At 36.7% G+C, this 18,049-nt stretch overlaps 1 protein-coding gene and 1 long non-coding RNA gene across 3 annotated transcripts in view; one reads left to right on the plus strand and one right to left on the minus strand.

Annotated features, from left to right (window-relative positions):
• LOC134751913 (uncharacterized) overlaps positions 1 to 18,049 on the plus strand; it is a 521,238-nt gene that overhangs the window by 378,213 nt on the left and 124,976 nt on the right. The window lies entirely within an intron of this gene.
• The window catches only part of LOC134751883 (heterogeneous nuclear ribonucleoprotein L), a 599,604-nt gene that overhangs the window by 14,048 nt on the left and 567,507 nt on the right, over positions 1 to 18,049 (minus strand). Inside the window, exons 6-7 of one of the 2 annotated variants that reach the window (XM_063687427.1) lie at positions 14,575 to 14,658; positions 3,303 to 3,392 (exon numbers count right to left, since the gene is read on the minus strand). In XM_063687427.1, the coding sequence (XP_063543497.1) occupies positions 3,303 to 3,392; positions 14,575 to 14,658 (174 nt within the window). The remainder of the gene's footprint in view (positions 1 to 3,302; positions 3,393 to 14,574; positions 14,659 to 18,049) is intronic. The other variant, XM_063687428.1, reaches the window with a different exon arrangement.

Genomic DNA, 18,049 nt, shown 5'->3' on the forward strand with positions numbered 1-18,049 from the left:
ATACCGGTACTTAGTAACAAATTTATATCCTGACTAGATACTGCAACAATTAAACTACAAAAAGGATATCTAAGATAACTCCGAGACTCTAAGAGAATGTATATATAATAAATGCGCTTTCAACGTCCATTATACAAAGTCCCGGCTGCACTTTGAGATAATATCAGTTTTAATTAAAGGAGACATTGAAAAATTTTACGACTGGTTCGTTCTCGACTCACTAAGCGAACATCCTGTATAAGAGTAAGGGACATAAGTCCATTCCTTAAAAAAACCCCTAGTACAGCCATACTTGTTAAATTGAACTATGTGTATATGATTATAAGGTCGCTTTTCGCTCTATTCACTATTTGCATTAAGGTTATTTTTGATACAAAAAGATCGATTTAAAGTCCTTTGGTATACGCTCTTTTGAAATAGTAATGGAGAAAAGCCCGGTCCCTTTTTCAATTTAAGAAGGTTTATTCCTACTTAGTTAAGATGTCGTATTTTCTCTTCCTTTTATAGATTCCTTAGATATTTTATCGGTTTTCCTGGGTTTAGTGAAATAAGTATTTGAGTAAAAATGATTTTTATGGATATTCTCAAGTTTTATTATCAGCCTATTCGCTATAATATATATATTTTTTTTTAATTTATTGAATAAGGAAGCAAATTACAGTTTTTTAGATCATTACAAGACCCATCGTAGGCAAAACCTTATGGAGGTTTGTGTGCCGATGGGGAGTTCGAGAATAACATAAAGAAAAACAATATTATATCCTATATCTTATCATAAATATGATTCTTAGTATACATAGCTTGTGTCGTTAGTTTTTAATAAGTGCATTTTAACGACATTTTTTATATGTTTACCATTTAAATATTTAGCACAAACAACTTCTGGCAGATCATTCAATATTTTAGGTAATATATATGTGTACAGCCTAGTGCCATATATGTTGTTATATTTGGGTATACAATATTTGTTTTGTGTTATATGAAATAGTTGCTATAATATCTGAACTATTAGTTAACTAGGTATAGTAACTATTATCACTTTTACTGGTAGTACACTAATTATTGTACGATTCGTTAAGAAAAATATGATAATCTAGTTCTACGCTTAACTATCTAACCAAATATTTTACAAAATATTACTAGACAAGCAAATACCTCATTAATATTAACCAATGGCACTAAACCAAAGGTATTCTTTGAATATTTGTACTGATTTTCCTGACAAAAAAGACAGAACAATTATAATTTATTCTACAATTTTTAATTTTGGCGTTTTTAAATGACGAAAGTGGTTGACAAGTTAGCAACCAAACTATATCCAGGCGTGGCTCACTCCGCGATTTCGACGCGTCGCCACAAGTACATGCGGCCCACACCAATTTTGGTGTCTAGCCATAGTAGTTGCCGCGCACCGCTACGGAACGGACGCCTGTTTTGTTAGAGAGTGAATCTTCTGTACCTAGTCCTATTATTTATTCTGTGCTATAGCTAAAGATACAAGTTTATTTTTAATGAGAATTCAAACTTACATCGTGACATCAATATGATTTCTAAATGATGTCAGTCGCGTGTGCATTCGCTCGTACTTGCCCTTACATGTTTTGGCGCGAGCGAGACGCACGGGTGTCTGACATCATTTTGAATGTCATATTACATATGTGTGGTTTGTGTGTCTTAAAGCTAAACGGAGTGATGTCTGAGTTAGTACACACGTTAATCATGCTAACACTCTGTCCATGCTCTACAATATGCATCGTTCCGGTGTCAATTAGTTTAACGTATGCTGTGCTTACAGATAGTCTAGTTTATAGTGTGCTAGACTATTGGCTATGACGTCTTTGCAATAGCCCAGTCTCATTGTCCACCCAAACTTCAATCCATAGATCGGTATACTGTTGACTTATTCTACAATAGTGCCAATGCCTGCTGCGACCGGTTCTAGCAGGCGTTATACATGACATTAAAGCTCTCCAAGTGGCCTCTACGTGTTGATATATATCCCCACGCAACCCTATCAAAAGACCGGGATTTATAGGCCCTCGAAATCCAAGGAGATACAAACAATATTATTTGAATGTCGCAGTTCTAACATTTTTATAATAGGAAGAAAAATAATTATATGTTGAACTTGAGGACCATAGTTGCAATATTAGATTAAAGTTGGGTTAATGATAGTGATTATTTTATTGTATACTAGTATTCAATGGAAACAATCATGTTAATTGTTTTAAAGATAAAATTGTTGAAAATTGAAAGGCTTAGTTTCACAAAAACGTCCAAAATTTACAGATGTGAGACAAAATGTCAAATACTCAAACATTTATGAACAATGTATTAATTTATGATAACTATTGAACAAATATAAATATGTGTATAGACAAATACATACTATTAACTGAACATACATTAGAATGAAATATCTAAATGTTATATCGAAAATAGAGTATGATATTTTATTTTGTAGACACTAAATTCTGCGAAAACATTCAAAAAGAAAAGTTTAGTCACAAAATCGGTTAGATAGATATAATCTAAAGGGTAGTTTTAGCCTTAGAAGTATAGTATCTTCCTGTTTCTTAATATAATACAGAAGTAATTATTTTATAAGGCTAAAATCCCATTCATAACATAAAACTTAAAATCTTTATTTAAACTTAAGATTCAAAGTTCTACAGAGAAATTGGTACCCTAGAACACTAATATTTTCAAACTCAACAGACTTAGTTCCAAGCAAGTACAAACAAGAGTTACTGAAACACATTGAAAATTTGTTGTTGGCAGTAGATGTTAACATAATTCTATTGTTACTGTAATATGGCCATTAGCCACTTTCAGTGTTTAGCAGTAATATACTGGTTTACTGTGACCACTGTGACATAAACACATATTTGTTGCTAGTGTCAGCGCAACCTAACGTCGGTACGGTAGTTACTACAGCTTATGAGCTACAAGTAAAAAAAATGGATAGGTACAAGGTTTTTTCGCCGATGGTACTCTATCAAAGTCATCAATTACTCATCGATATGATTTTGACGACGCAAATCTATGACTACGAGAGTATATACGATTGTCACAAGTATGCCTTCCAGCCAGCTCGTTCAAATACCAACACGTGATCAAAAAATGGTTTACAAATTTTTAAGACAACGTTAATAAATTGTCAAAAGCTTGTAGTCACTGAGGTAAAAAAGAGAGCCCCTACAAGCGCATGGCTATCATTAACCACCACAACAAACTTTCTCCGTGCATAGCACCTATCATGGTTAGATTCAACAGTTAACAACATTCCGCAATATACCAACCATTTTGAGCATGATCGCAAGAGTTCTGGCTGTGTTGGCTGCATGTGTCCTCGCTCATCGGTCTGGTTGTGGGCTGGTTCAGCGAAGCATCTGCCGGTCACAGGTCAATGTGGTCAACTGTCTCGCGTCCAGTGATCCCTCAGTTCACAAAAACTTTTTTCCATTAAAACTTATACTGTGACTGTTGTGTCGTAATGACGGACGATAGTGGTGTCCTGATAGTGTTGTGATGGGGATGACGTAGCGTTGGGTTCAAGGGTAATGGAGCGGCAGTCACGTAAGAGCCATTGGCGAATGTGCTTACCCTAGATAACGAACCTTATACTTGTATTTCTTGTATCTTCTGCCTAGATGTAGACACTGTAGTGATGCGTAAAATACTAATCTAATCGCTATGGTATGTGTTAGTGTAAGTAAAACCCGCGTCACGACTTAGTGAAGATGCTGCTGCAACAGCGCAGAAGTGTCTGGATAAAACTACATGGTAAATACCCCGTTTTTCATTGTAAATATAACAGTACGGCTACCACCAGTTTGACACTAACATATTCGCTAGCGTGTGCGTAACTTTCTTTCTATGCATCTCGCTCGTACTCGCATATTAGTGCGAGGGAGATGTATAGAAAGTACTTAATTACGCAGACGTTAGCGAATACGTCAGTTGGACGCAGATATGAATAACAGTGAATGAAGTTAAAAGTTAATCAGTGCAAATCCAAGATCCTAACAGTCAATGTGGAGAAGACCGGCATATAAAAGTTTTGGTTAAGAAGATCGTCATGGGGCAAGAACTCATGAATTGGTATACGTACGTCGCTCAGAAACAGTCAGAAACGAAGATCTTCGCTCCTTCTGCTCTACCGGCTTTCTGTGAGTGGATTATTTGTAGGTACCAACGCAAGAGTTAGAAACAATGAAAGAGCATGTAGATAAATACCTAGTGACAGTCAAAATGACTAAATGTAATTATTGCAACACCTTTGTTACCATAAAGGATATGTTGCGATATATTGCTAACCGTATGGATAGTCCTTTACTCAATAGTGGATGTTCGTAACATAGGTAGATAGGAAAATATAAACTGTGTGTTACTATAGGTACCTACATGTTTCAACTTCCTGTACATAATAATGGAACCTTTTAAACGAAACAACATCTCTACACGAGTGCACGGAAATTGAATTTTGCACACAAGCTATGAATTACAGCGAATTAATTATATATCGGGAGTACACCGCAGCGTTTAGTAGGAAATCCATTAAGCCGTGTTACACAACCCGATAAGTTGTCAGGAAGGTACGGTATTGGATAACAAATCTTCAATTATAATTACTCCTCTTTGGATGGATTAGAGAGCTAGAGTAGTTAGGGAGCTTAGCGAAACTCAAGTCTTATACTGCCCCATATCTAACCCCCATGACCCCTTTTGACAGGTTAGACTCTAATAGCAATTTCTGAACTTCAATAACTTCGATATGTAATTATTTAGGTACAGTACCTATTCCATTAAATATAGTGTATTCTAACTTGTAGAAAATAACAAAGATACAATTACATCAGTTTTAAATCATATTTTCTTATTCATACAATCCATGCATTAGATAGAACTATAATCAATAATAATAATGGCGCATTAGAGCAACATTACATCTATTCCAACTGTCAAAATAGGGGGCACGATTATTTCTTCGAGTCATTACACATCTCATACAAATAGCTCTTTGCGTAAAAGTAATTTGTTAGTGTTAATTGCGTTCTTAATTGTTTAATTCCAACTGTCAAAACAAAATAGGGGGCACGATTATTTCTTCGAGTCTTTACACATCTCATACAAATAGTTCTTTGCATAAAAGTAATTTGTTAATGTTAATTGCGTTCTTAATTGTTTAATTCCAACTGTCAAAATAGGGGGCACGATTATTTCTTCGAGTCTTTACACATCTCATACAAATAGTTCTTTGCATAAAAGTAATTTGTTAGTGTTAATTGCGTTCTTAATTGTTTAATTCCAACTGTCAAAATAGGGGGCACGATTATTTCTTCGAGTCTACACATCTCATACAAATACTTCTTTGCATAAAAGTAATTTGTTAGTGTTAATTGCGTTCTTAATTGTTTAATTCCAACTGTCAAAATACGGGGCACGATTATTTCTTCGAGTCTTTACACATCATACACAAATAGCCCATTGCGTAAAAGTGATCTGTTATTGTCATCACAGCCTAGTGCACTCTGCGTCGTAGGGTAGTGTGTTGTGCCCTTAATTATTTAAAAGCATGTCCGCCCTTCATTAATTGGCTACGAGATTCCATTACGTTATGACGGCTAAAATAAACGGGGTTACAACATGAAACAAAATTTGTAAAGATTGTTATTATTATAGAAACATAAGTTCTAATAAAATAACTAGAGTGCTTATAAAATTCATCGAGTAGAAAAAATATGTGATCTTCCTATAATATCATCTACTCGAAGGTTAGCTGGAAGAGATCCCTTATAGGGATAAGTTCGCGTTTGTACTTCCATTACTGTAATTTATTTTTGTAAACCTGTGTTGTGTACAATAAAGTGATTACTACTACTACTACTAATATTATTAATTTATAACAATTACGCGAAAACGACCCGGGCCAATGCGAGTGTAAAAAAATAGATATAGTATAGTCATTTTGCCACGTTTTTAAACAAACTTGCCTAAGGGTCATCACATCACTTCTGTTTCCATTCACCTCATTTGAAATAACATAAGCGTAGGTCCGAAATAAAGCAAAGAAAATAAAGCTAGCTGTTAAATAAGAGAGCAGCAATGAAACCGTGTAAAAAGATGCCACGGAACTGGGTCGCTCTTTCAGCGCGCATCAAAGGGGTGAATGCGACCGCGGGGTGACAAGGTGCACGTCGATAGGGTTGCCTGCGGCGTTAGTATGGTCGTGTTTTATCGCCTGTCGCGTCATGGATCACTGTCGCACTTGACACACTTGTCAGAACGTGACAGGGATGGTGATAGACGATGAAGAGGCGATAACGCCGCTGATTATTAAAATCGGCAGTTGATTGGTAAGATTGCAGCTGATTGGTAAGATGGCATATTAGAAAAACGATGCAGAAATGTGGACCAAAAAAATAATAGCCAGGAAAGTAAATATTTACAGTTTTCTGGTCTTATGACTTGATAAAAAAATGTGTATTTTTGACTATAACTTCCAGACCACGGAGTTATAGTGGCATCAGTCCCAATTTCTCGAGAACTTATATGCTATTTTTAAAAGGCTATGAGCCTTTGACCAAACAGTCTAAACTTAACAGATGAAACTGATAAACGTAGCCAGCGGCTGTTAAATAATAGTTCGCCTGGCGGATAGCAGGAGTCTCACGGATTTAATACTGATGGCCTCTGTCACAGTTCCGAAATGTTTGGTGGCGGTCGGTGCTATTTTACGCTTTTTTAGGTAAAGTCACTGTTTTTATAATGATTTTTGAGGCAAGATAATGATTAGATTGAACTATAAAGCCGATAGGATATCTTAGGGAAGTCTTTGTGTTTTTTTCTTTAGAATGAGACATCTGTTCCATTGTACATTTTGAATGAGAGAACTGAGTGACAACCCTAGCGGTCGGCCGTTAAATAATTCACCGCGCGGGCCGCGAGACTCAAGGATTTATACCGCCCGCTGTCACTGTTCCGAATTGGTGGTCACTGTTTTTTCACGTTGTCCACATTCGTGACATATCCCTTTACTACTACCTATATATATGGTTGCGTGTTGTAAAATAAATTTGTGCTCGCGAACACTTCTGCTGTAGAATGGAAACTTGCTTTAAATTGTCGTAAAATTTTTCCAGAAATTTTCTGCTACCTTCACATTGCAAGTACGAACTACGAGTAGACACTAGAGGTTATAAAAACCCAAAATGTGGTACAATTTTGGAACACCGTTCATGATACTACATTCGGTCGATTTGACTTTCTGCCATCTTCAATTCATAGAGTATGTCCGTGACTATAATTTATGAATTTAATATGGCAGAAGATTAGAGAGTATAATTTAACAATCGCTTTAAATGGTAACTGCGATGCTATACAGTTTTATGAGAACTGAAATGAGTTTTTGATTAGGTACATTTTTACTAGCTACATTTCTCTCTATTTTCCAGTTTCGCTTATTTCATTAGGTCTGCCACTTATCGCAGTTTGGTAAATAAGTTGAGCGCGTGAATTGCAAACAAATTGTACATTGGGACCTGTAATTAATTTAAAGTTAATTAATTCCATTGTGTTACGACAGTTTTTATTTAAGTTATATGCATGAAAATGTTTTTTCGTATGCTATCAACTTATATGTGTATGAATAAAGCAATACAATACAATACAATTTAATTGGTTTATTTTCCGTAACACAAATTAATCAATTAACTTAAGACTAGTAATCGGTAACAATGGTTTAATTTCATGGCACCGTTGTTGAGTTAAAGGCATCTGTAAAGTAAAATTCAGCTGAAATTATTAATTAAGGTTAATTACCTTCATATGAACCTTAATGACCGTCTCCTTCAAAATTGTTACTTTCCTTTACAAACTCGACCACGCTGCCATGAAATTAAAACGTTGTTAACGATCACTACTTAAGACTAATCACAGCTTCTTAATAACGCTTAATTACGTACCTACAATTTTTTTGCAATTCACTCGAGCGGTAATTTTATAGAAGTACGTTGTACTTTACTAATAGCCAGAGTTAATCGGTAGAACTATACAACGTGGTTCTTTTTTTGGAAAAGTCCACCAACTCCTCTGTAAAAGTGAACAATAAACTTTTAAAAAGTAGAACCAAAGCTATCTGCATTATAGAGGAAAATGCCAGGAAATATGTTCAAGTTCCAAATGCTTTAAGGACGTTTTTAGTTTGAACGACATCGTTCCAGTCCATCCCATTTTACAAGCGAAGCGTTTTTGCAAAATAAAAACTATCGAGGCACCCACGGGCTGTCCTGCCGGGCTAGCACATGATTGGCGCGAGAGTATCTCGCCGCGACATGGACTACCCGTCCCTCTTTAATTTTTTTTTTTTTTTTTTACTAGCCTAATTTAGTGTCCCACTGCTGGGCAAAGGCCTCCCCTCGTTTCCTCCACTCGACCCTGTCGTTTGTAGTGTCCCGCCAATTTGGATAAAATGCGTCTAAGTCGTCCCGCCATCTCCTTTTCGGCCTGCCTGCACCCCGGCCAGCACCATCTATGGTGTTCCGTGGGTCCCACTCGGTAACCATTTTGGCCCACCTTTCAGGGTGCATGCGGCAGACATGCCCAGCCCAGTCCCACTTAAGCTTAGCGGTCTGGACACCTACATCTACAACTCGAGTTCTGGAGCGCAGTTCCGTGTTTCTGATTCTATCAGTTCTGCGAACACCTAGTATACTGCGCTCCATCGCTCGCTGGCAAACCTTGAGTTTGGACTTTAACGCCTCAGTTAATGACCATGTTTGAGCACCGTAGGTTAGGATAGGCAGGATACACATGTCGATGAGTTTGCGCTTGAGACACAGGGGAAGGTCGCCCTTCAATAGCGCCTTCATGGACCAGAAGCTCTTCCAGGCGTTGTCATTAATTTATACAGTTAGTAAAAGACGGGGAGATACTGTCGCGTCAATCATGTGCTCGGCCTACTGAAGCGGCATTAGCAGTTTAAAAAACTGTTACTGTTATGTTATTACTCGCAGCGCATCTCGCTCGCTCCAATGAGAATTTTCAATTAGAGAAAGATTATTCAAAAAGAGAATTGACATCGATTTGTAAGTTCGAATAGGCTTCCTAATATCGATGCCTGTAATACTTAGAACATAATGTAGGTAAGGTAAAAAGATACCTACCTTTTTACCCTTTACATTTCAAATTGTGTTTTCGCGTGTAACACCAAAATGCAAGGCGAGTTTATTCATTTCCTATGTAAATTCAAATTTAATGTTATCTAAAGTTTGCAATGAAAAACTGTCCGCAGACATGCTTGCCTTAGAAAGAGTATACCGTGACTGTAATTTTGGGGTTTTACATGCAAGTATTCAGAAAGAGTTTTGAATGATTCACGGTTAGTTTCACTAGTTCGTAGTTCGTTAGTAGTCAGCGAATGCGGATGCCCAAAGCAAACTGTTCGGCATATCGTCTTGGAGTGCCCACTGACAAAGTACGATGGCCCAGTGGAAGATTTTAAAACCGTAACGAGTGCAGCCAATCACCTACTTGGACAAATGTAGATTTAGATTATAAGCTAGCTAATAAATGAACACTGTAAAATATAGTTGCCATACGATAAATAAAATAAGTTTCACTAGACTTATATTGACCGGGATATAGACCGCATGCATGTAACTGCGTCGAAATATCGGGAGCTCATAAACCAAAAGGTAATAACGGTCTATATCCCGGTAAATATAAGTCTAGTATTCAGAAAGTTCTAGTATTTGTTGGTGTTCAAATATATGAAAAATTAATTTTGTATCAAGCAGAAACGTCTGCAAACGATGTTATTATTAAGCTTAGAAATAAATTAAAAGTGGAAAAATAAAAATAATAGTCGAAATATATGTCCAAATTGTCCTGAATTCGAGCCATATCCGATTCTAATTTTAATTTCATAATAGAAACCCATGCTTTGACATCAACTGCACAAACAATCAAATTAGTTATATGTCTTAATAGACGTTTGATAGGCAGAGATGTACAAGATACCCTATAAAAAGTATCTAAAATACAAAATACAAGATACTAGGAAATCAAGTATCTAAGATATCAGATACAAGATACTTCTGGAAATTGTATTTGAAATACAAGATACAAGATACGTATTTTCAAGATACTTTTTTTAAGATAAAATACTTTTTGAAATAAAACACATTTTTTTAGGGTTCGTACCCAAAGGGTAAAAAGAAAACCGGGACCCTATTACTAAGACTCCTCTGTCCATCTGTCTTTCTGTCCGTCTGTCACCAGGCTATATCTCATCAACCGTGATAGCTAGACCAATGACCTTACATTAATAATAGACGCGAATAGTAAACTGCGAACTTAATTATAAAAAGTATCTTGGTAAAAAAAGTATTTACAAAATACTAAGATACCAACGGAAAGTATCTAAATACAAGATACAAGATAAATTTCTTAAAAGTATCTAAGATACAGATACAAGATACGTATTTTGTATCTTGTATCTGTATCTTAGATACTTTTATCTTAGATAAGTCACATCTCTGTTGATAGGTGACATTTACACCCCAGGGTAAACTTGGGCGATTTCACGGTACCCGAAGTTTGTTCGGTTGCGGCCAATCGGCTGTAACTTTACCAAGTTCTCGGGATAATCCCAGCAAGCTGCACTTTCAACAGACAGGCCATTTGCAGTTGGAGTTTCATGGTTCCCTCGTGGTTTAATTGTGATGATAAATCAAAGCCGCAGGGGACATACATTATGAAGCGTTACGAATAGCGTGAGGTTACACATGTGTCATTTACTTGTAAAATTATTCGCCTCAAAGTTACATCCTACACCATTTTCATCATCATTGGCCTTATCGTCTATTGGAGACGATTTATAGTGTAACACCGGAGACCCTAAAAAGACCGACACCATTTTATATACCTAACCAGTACGGAAATGCTCACAAAACCTTTCATTTATTCAAATATCATTGTAGACTCCCAAATTTAACCTATACCTACTGAACATCAACGTGAGTAAATTCTAAATACTTTTTTTATATGATATAGGAAGCAAATCAGAATCGCCTGATGGAAAGGAATTATTGTTGCTCATGGGCAACATATCACTAAAAAATACTATTTCCAAAACGGTATAGCCATTAGCCATCTTAAAAAGTGCGCCACTTCCTTATTTTCGAAGTCGGTTCTTAAAGGGCAGTGAGTTCAGATTCAGGTCCTTCTCCGAACGCAGCTCACTGAGCACTGAGCGGACAGCCGTGCGGGATCGGAGATATCATTTTATTATTTGAAACATAAAGTAATCGATGAGGTCATTTTTAGAAGTAATTTTAATATTAATAGCAATTTAAATAAAAATAATTAATTAATTACAAAGTTCGTGATTTTTTTCTTTTGAGCATTTGTTAATCAGGTTTCGAATCGATAAGTTACTAGAGAAAGGCCTCAATAGGTATTGCTATTCTTATTTTTTGGCAAACGTATTTTGATTTAAACACCGCTACGATTTTTCAAAAACCATTGCTGATCCCATTAAGTAACAAAAAAAATCTATTTCCAGTTCCGTGCCGCGACTATCCAATGATTTATTTCGTAACAACATTTTCCACGTATCGTATCGATCAGAGCAAAGCACCCGCATATCGATATAACTCGTCTAATCATTGCAAATCGTTCATCTCTGTTGTTACAAATACGACTTTGCACCACAGTGTTAAGGTTTAAATTAGAAGAACAGATATGGGTCCTATAGGCGATTGTAAGTTTTATTTGGAAAGTCGCGTGACAGAGGCATCTAGTCTGTTTACCCTAATTTCGTAATTTGTAATGGTTTAGTTCGTATTTTTGTACGGTCAATAGCAAATCTCGGTAATATACGCCTTTTACTAGAAAACAAATTAAAACAAATGAAAATATTTTGATGTGTGTTATTTCAAATTGAAACACTACTACATATATTAATCTCGGTCGGCCGAGTGGTTAAGACATCAGCCGCGAATACAAAGGACGCTGGTTCAATCCCAACCCTGGGCACTGGAGGCTGTGGTCACTTTTTTTACATTTATTTCAGTTTATAATACAGGTACGCCTTTTTCCAAAAGATTAGGTTATATCAACATTAAAATTCAGTTTCATAATTAACTTTATAAACCTGAATAAGACTGCCTTTCCCCTCCTCCAATTCCTGCCCGCCTTTTTCCTCCAATTGAGGGAGGATTTCAATCTTCTCGGGGCAGAGGTGTAGGGTTAGAGCCGGCGTAGCTTTATTTGACGTTCATAAGCGCATTGTAATATGCCTACTTGAATAATAAACTATCTTTATCTTTCCACTAAGCGCGGAGATGATCAAAGGCGACGTGCGGGAATCAACCAATTTGAATTGCAAGTTTCCTCTCATCTCCGCCACAGTGGAAAGGCAGCCTTAGGGCTTGAGACTTCTTCCCATTAAAGACACTTTGACCAAACATTGACCACTTAAGCCTTTAAAGCTCAACCGAGCAGGAAGTCTAACGCCAACTTTGCGTTTGCGTTAGTTACAAGCGAAAAGCTCTAATCTAACCGCCTCAACAGAAAGATTCTTAAAATGTGCTATTTTCAATTAAAAGGGTACTTATTGTCGCTTGTCAGTAAGGCGCTATTTCCATATAGCTTCAATTGGAAATCAACCTTATCGACAACCGACAATGTGGTATCTTTTGGTTGAAAACGTCACAAATAACTAAGTAGGCATTAATAAAGTTTCCGAAGAGTATTAATTAAAAACGTAGTAGATAAAACAAGTTCTTTTTCTTCGAAAACAGTGACTGAAAAGTTTTTAACTAGATGCAGTAACAACTTCAATACCGGAAAGTTGTTTTCAAACTAACTAACTAAGGGCATAAACCCTATTACTAAGACTCCACTCTGCCTGTCTGCTTCTTTGTCTGTCTGTCCGTCTGTCTGTGTCCAGGCTGTATCACATGAACCGTGATAGTTAGACAGTTGAAATTTTCACAGATGATATATTTCTGTTGCCGCTATAACAACAAATACTAAAAAGTGAACCCTCGGTGAGCGAGTCCGTCTCGCACTTGTCCGGGTTTTTCAGACTACTATTAATTCTTTCTACTGAGTAATTTCTTTGAGGTATTAATTAAAGTTCCACAACTTTAAATTACTAAGGTACCTAAGTAGGGTGTTTTTAGTTTACAAATAAGCGATTCATTGTTAAACTTACTTACTAAACATAGGTAGGTAGTAAAATTCTGGGTAAAATTTATGGGTTATTTATTTATGGGTGTAAAATTTTCCTAGGTACAATTTTTTTTTATAATTACTTAGTAGACCGTTTTTAGTTTACTAATAGACAATTCATTCCTAAACTTGTATTCCCGAACGTTACACATTATCCCCGAGCGTTCCTGCAACCTACTCGGCAAAGTTGCGCTTCTATTGGAAGGCAAAGTTGGGCAATGTCCGAGCGGAATTAGAATACAATTGAGTTTTATGCCGATCCGACGGAGGCCGACAGAACGGGCAGCGTTTACCGAAACGGAAATAGACTACATGTTATACAAGGTGTAGCAAAAATAGTGGGGATCCGTTTAAGGGCAGATTCGGTATCGTGTTCTGATTAGGAAAAAGTTAAAGTTTTTTTTTACGCGAAATAACTTACTTTCTATGGAGCAGGGGCCCGGTTTCTCAAAAGCTTGTAACTTGGGAGCTTGTAAAGGGACTTCCACTTGTATTACAAGTTACAAGCTTTTGAAAAACGGGCCCCAGGTCGCCCAAGTTGGCCAACATACAAAGGCCAAAAAGTTTTTAAACATTTTTTTTCTTGTACTTTTTCTTAATCAGACCACGATACCGAATATGCCCTTAAACGGATCCGCACTTTTTTTGTTACCCCTGTAGACGAAATGTGTAAGAGGAAAAATGTTACCTGAAAAAAAAAACGGACATGATGGTCTCACTTATCTGTGGTGTATTTTCGTACATAGTACCGTAGTCATCAGATATATCGGAGCGGCCAAGGCGCTCACAAATATCTGAGCACGCCTCTATTGTGAAGGCGCTAAAGTGCGTGTTCAGATATTTTTGACCACCTCGGCCGCTACGATATATCTGATGGCGACTGTACATACACGTTGAAGATATTTCCATAAGTGTGAAAGGCGTTACAGTTATACATAGTGTAGTAGAACAGTTAACTCACTGTAAGGCTGTGGTGTGCTGCCGGTGTATTGTGGCTAAATATTTTTTTGCGTAATTTTTTTGTAATATTCCAGATCACATGGATTTTCAATACAATACCGTTTGCAAAACTGAAAATACTATGTAATAATAAATGAAAATGTCATTTAAGTTTTTGTCAATATTACTGATGTTTTGAAATTGCGAAATTTATACAAGGGAAAAATTTGGAAACTTCTCATAGGTATTTTTAAATAGACTATTTCGTTTATCTTTATATGGATATTGACACTTCCTAAAATATAAATTTCCATGAAAATCCAGTAATTTAAAAAAATAAATGCGTAACTGGCACTTTTGTAGTTATAGTATAATATAGAACAGCTAACTCACTGTAAGGCTGTGGTCTTCCGCCGGTGTACTGCGGTGACTGGAGAAGCGGGGCGCTTCGCTGCACTGGCTGGACGTCTTCAGATACTGTGGACAAAGATTCCATCATCAATACAAGATATAAAAGATGCAATACTTCGTAGAATAGAAAAAGGAAGACCGTAGGGTCTGGTGGGGTAAATGTAAGACACGGGTAAAAGTAAGACTAAGTTTTTAACACTTAAAAACTTTAACTATAAAACTCCCGTGAAATTCAAACATATTGAAATGATTTTAAACGGGTCACTCACGTAGTGTTAAGTCGAATAGCTCGACATGTCTTGATCCAAATTTCGATGATCCTCACAATATCGAAACATGATGGAAACTGGATCAAAACATGTCGAGCTATTCGACGTGAGTGACCCGTTTAAAATAATTTGAATATACTCAAAAACTTATTATATTTCATTCATTTCGTAATAGGAATGAAGTAGAATAAGTTTTTGAGTGTTAAAAACTTAGTCTTATTTTTACCTGTGTCTTATATTTATCCCACCTGACCCTATCCAGCCCGCGCAGCATGGTTCCCCTATCACTAAGTCCGTCACTTTCGCACTCACATACTTGTTAGAACGTGACAGGCATGGTGATAAGCGTACCGTGCTACGACTCCTGAATAGGGTACCTGCCTGCTAGTCAAATCACGCAGAACAAGTGACGTCACAGTCAAGTCACTTTCTTTAGTTATGTCCTATTTGTTAAATATAAATTGTGTCAAGAAATAACGATATTCATAAAAAACAGCACGTAGAATTGTATTACAAAATTCGGCTTTATAGCACTTTTATATCCAGATGAGTGGTCTTAGTGTAGACATTTAATTAGGTACTTATATTTTTTGTTTCTATTTCAACAATATAGCCATACGATTAAATAAATCAATCGTCGGGTGACAAGCAAAAGTTACTAAGTACCACCACAAGTTAATAGCCACAGTGAACCGTATTATTATCCGTATAAGGTTGATTTTTGTTTATTTTTCAGTAATTAGTAAGTTTTGCTTGTCCCCTGACGAAATATCCCCAAGGGAGTCGTAAAATTAATAGCTGTCTGACCCTACAACTATTAATACGTCAACGTAATACATCTATATTTATTATGCCACAATTGGACGTATATAATTTGCGGTCACCATTTGCATGTAAACGTATTTACTGTAGCCCCAGGGTATAATATACCCCAGGGTGTATTAGTCGCTGAATTACATTGGTTCAGACTGATTACTATAATAACTCTAATGCAATATTGCCAATTACACTTGTATGTCTTTATAAACATACATACTAGCTTTCGCCCGCGACTTCGTCTGCGTGGACTTAGTGACCGCAGCTAGAGTAAGAATAGCGCCTGGAGAAAGTCTAAAGGCAATCATTCAATTTGAGCATACAACCCGGTCACAATATCTGTGCACCTGACCTCGTGACGTCATATCGGCGGTCTGGGTACGGTGTGAAAAAAAGTTTTTTCGAGAAATGTGGAGGTGTAGCGGCAACGAAGATGCTAACCGTACTGTCGCACCGGGGAGTGCGCGGAGAGGTGACAGGGGAAGCGGGAGAGGCGCCACATTCCAGCGAGGTGCACAGATATTGTGACCGGGTAGTATGCTTAATTGATTACACAAATTATAAGGCAAGTCATTAATTATCTCATTTCCACCCCGCTTTTGACCCTCTTAAGAGATGATTTCCGACATAAAAACTATCCCGGGGAAGGCGGGACTCAAACTATCTCTATGCCTTTAAACTAAATCGGTTCAGCCCGGTTTAAGCGTGAAGAGGTAACAGACAGACACACTTTCGCATTTATAATATTAGTATGGATATACGAACATTCAAACAGTAATATCTACTTTGTGCCAAAAAATGCTTTTTGATTGTAGATAGTTTAACCGGACTAGTTAGTTCAGCGGGCGAGGTGTTCAAAGTAACCTGACCACTTTAGTGTAAGAAGAATAATTTACTCGTATGCGTGATTGTGTGCATATAATTTTGAATACCTCACCCGATTAGCTATTTGTGCGACGAATCTGAAAACAGATGAAACCTACATTTCACTGTTTGTACTTTCAAAGTTATAAATTAGGTAGTGATTAAATAGCTATATCAAATTAAGTAGAACACAACCAGCCAGCGTAAAATAACGAAGACCAGAATATTAATAACTAATTCAATACCAATATCGACCGAACCCTGTTTAAAGCACCAAGGCACGAGGGAAATTCGCCCTAATTCTCAACACAATAAACACGATATTCATATAAATACTAGTCCAGTTATAATCGGTTTAAAATAATGGCGGGTTCCGTCGGTCAAAGGACCACGTAGTGTTGAATTTTTAAATAAGTTTGAAGTATACAAGCAGCGAGCGTAATATGGATGTATTTATACAAGGTATAAAAAACCGAACAAGTGCGAGTCGCACTCGCGCACGAAGGGTTGCGTACCGTTACGCAAAAAACGGCAAAACTCACGTTTGTTATATGGGAGCATCACTTAAATATTTATTTAATTCTGTTTTTAGTATTTGTGGTTATAGCGGCAACAGAAATACATCATCTGTGAAATTTTCAACTGTCTAGCTATTACGGTTCATGAGATACAGCCTGGTGACAGACAGACAGAAGGACAGCGGAGTCTTAGTAATAGCAAAGAGGATATAATAGGACAGAGCGGTACTGTCATAGTAAATTTTGTAACCACAGTAAATTCACTGCCATCTATCGACACACGGTTAAAACTAAAAATAAAAATATAAAAAAATGTATTTATATATGGATAAATGTTTTTTTTTTGCAATATTTGCATTAATTATTTTTATATGATTTTGACCCATGTTCTTTCACTGATATGCGTTAAAATTGTTAAATAACTAACGAACCGTCATCGCCATCTATACGAGAGTAGGCCAAAGGTAGTGGCGCCATCTGATTGAGAATCAAATTTTCTCGATTTTCGAGGCACGTTTTTCCCTTAGACTGTATCCATCTATTACGGAGTTATAACTATCTTTGGTAATAGGGTCCCGTTTGCGTTTTTACCCTTTGGGTACGGAACCCTAAAAAGTGTATCGGGATGACTTCTCCTTTGTTACTTTAACATTAGGTCGGAATTGTAGAAATTATACTCGCCCCGAATAAAGCGAGGACTACTTAAATTTCAACAAGTTATTGTGGGTCGGCAAACTTAGTCGGATTCCGTGGTGGCTTGTCGAAATTTGGGTCACTTTTGTGCAGTCACAAATGTCACAATGGTGTTTTGTGGAAACAAATTGTAATACGATTAAGTTGGGAATGTAACGGTTTGTTGGGATTTTAATTGAAAGTTTTGACTTTCTTAATTGTGGTAAAAAGAAAGCAAAATAAATTAAACCTGTGTTAGGCTGGTTGGAAGATTTCCTCATTCTGGGTGAGAAAAGTATCAAACAAATCAAACAACGA

Source organism: Cydia strobilella, chromosome 23, assembly GCF_947568885.1.
Source record: "Cydia strobilella chromosome 23, ilCydStro3.1, whole genome shotgun sequence".
Lineage (NCBI taxonomy): Eukaryota > Metazoa > Arthropoda > Insecta > Lepidoptera > Tortricidae > Cydia > Cydia strobilella.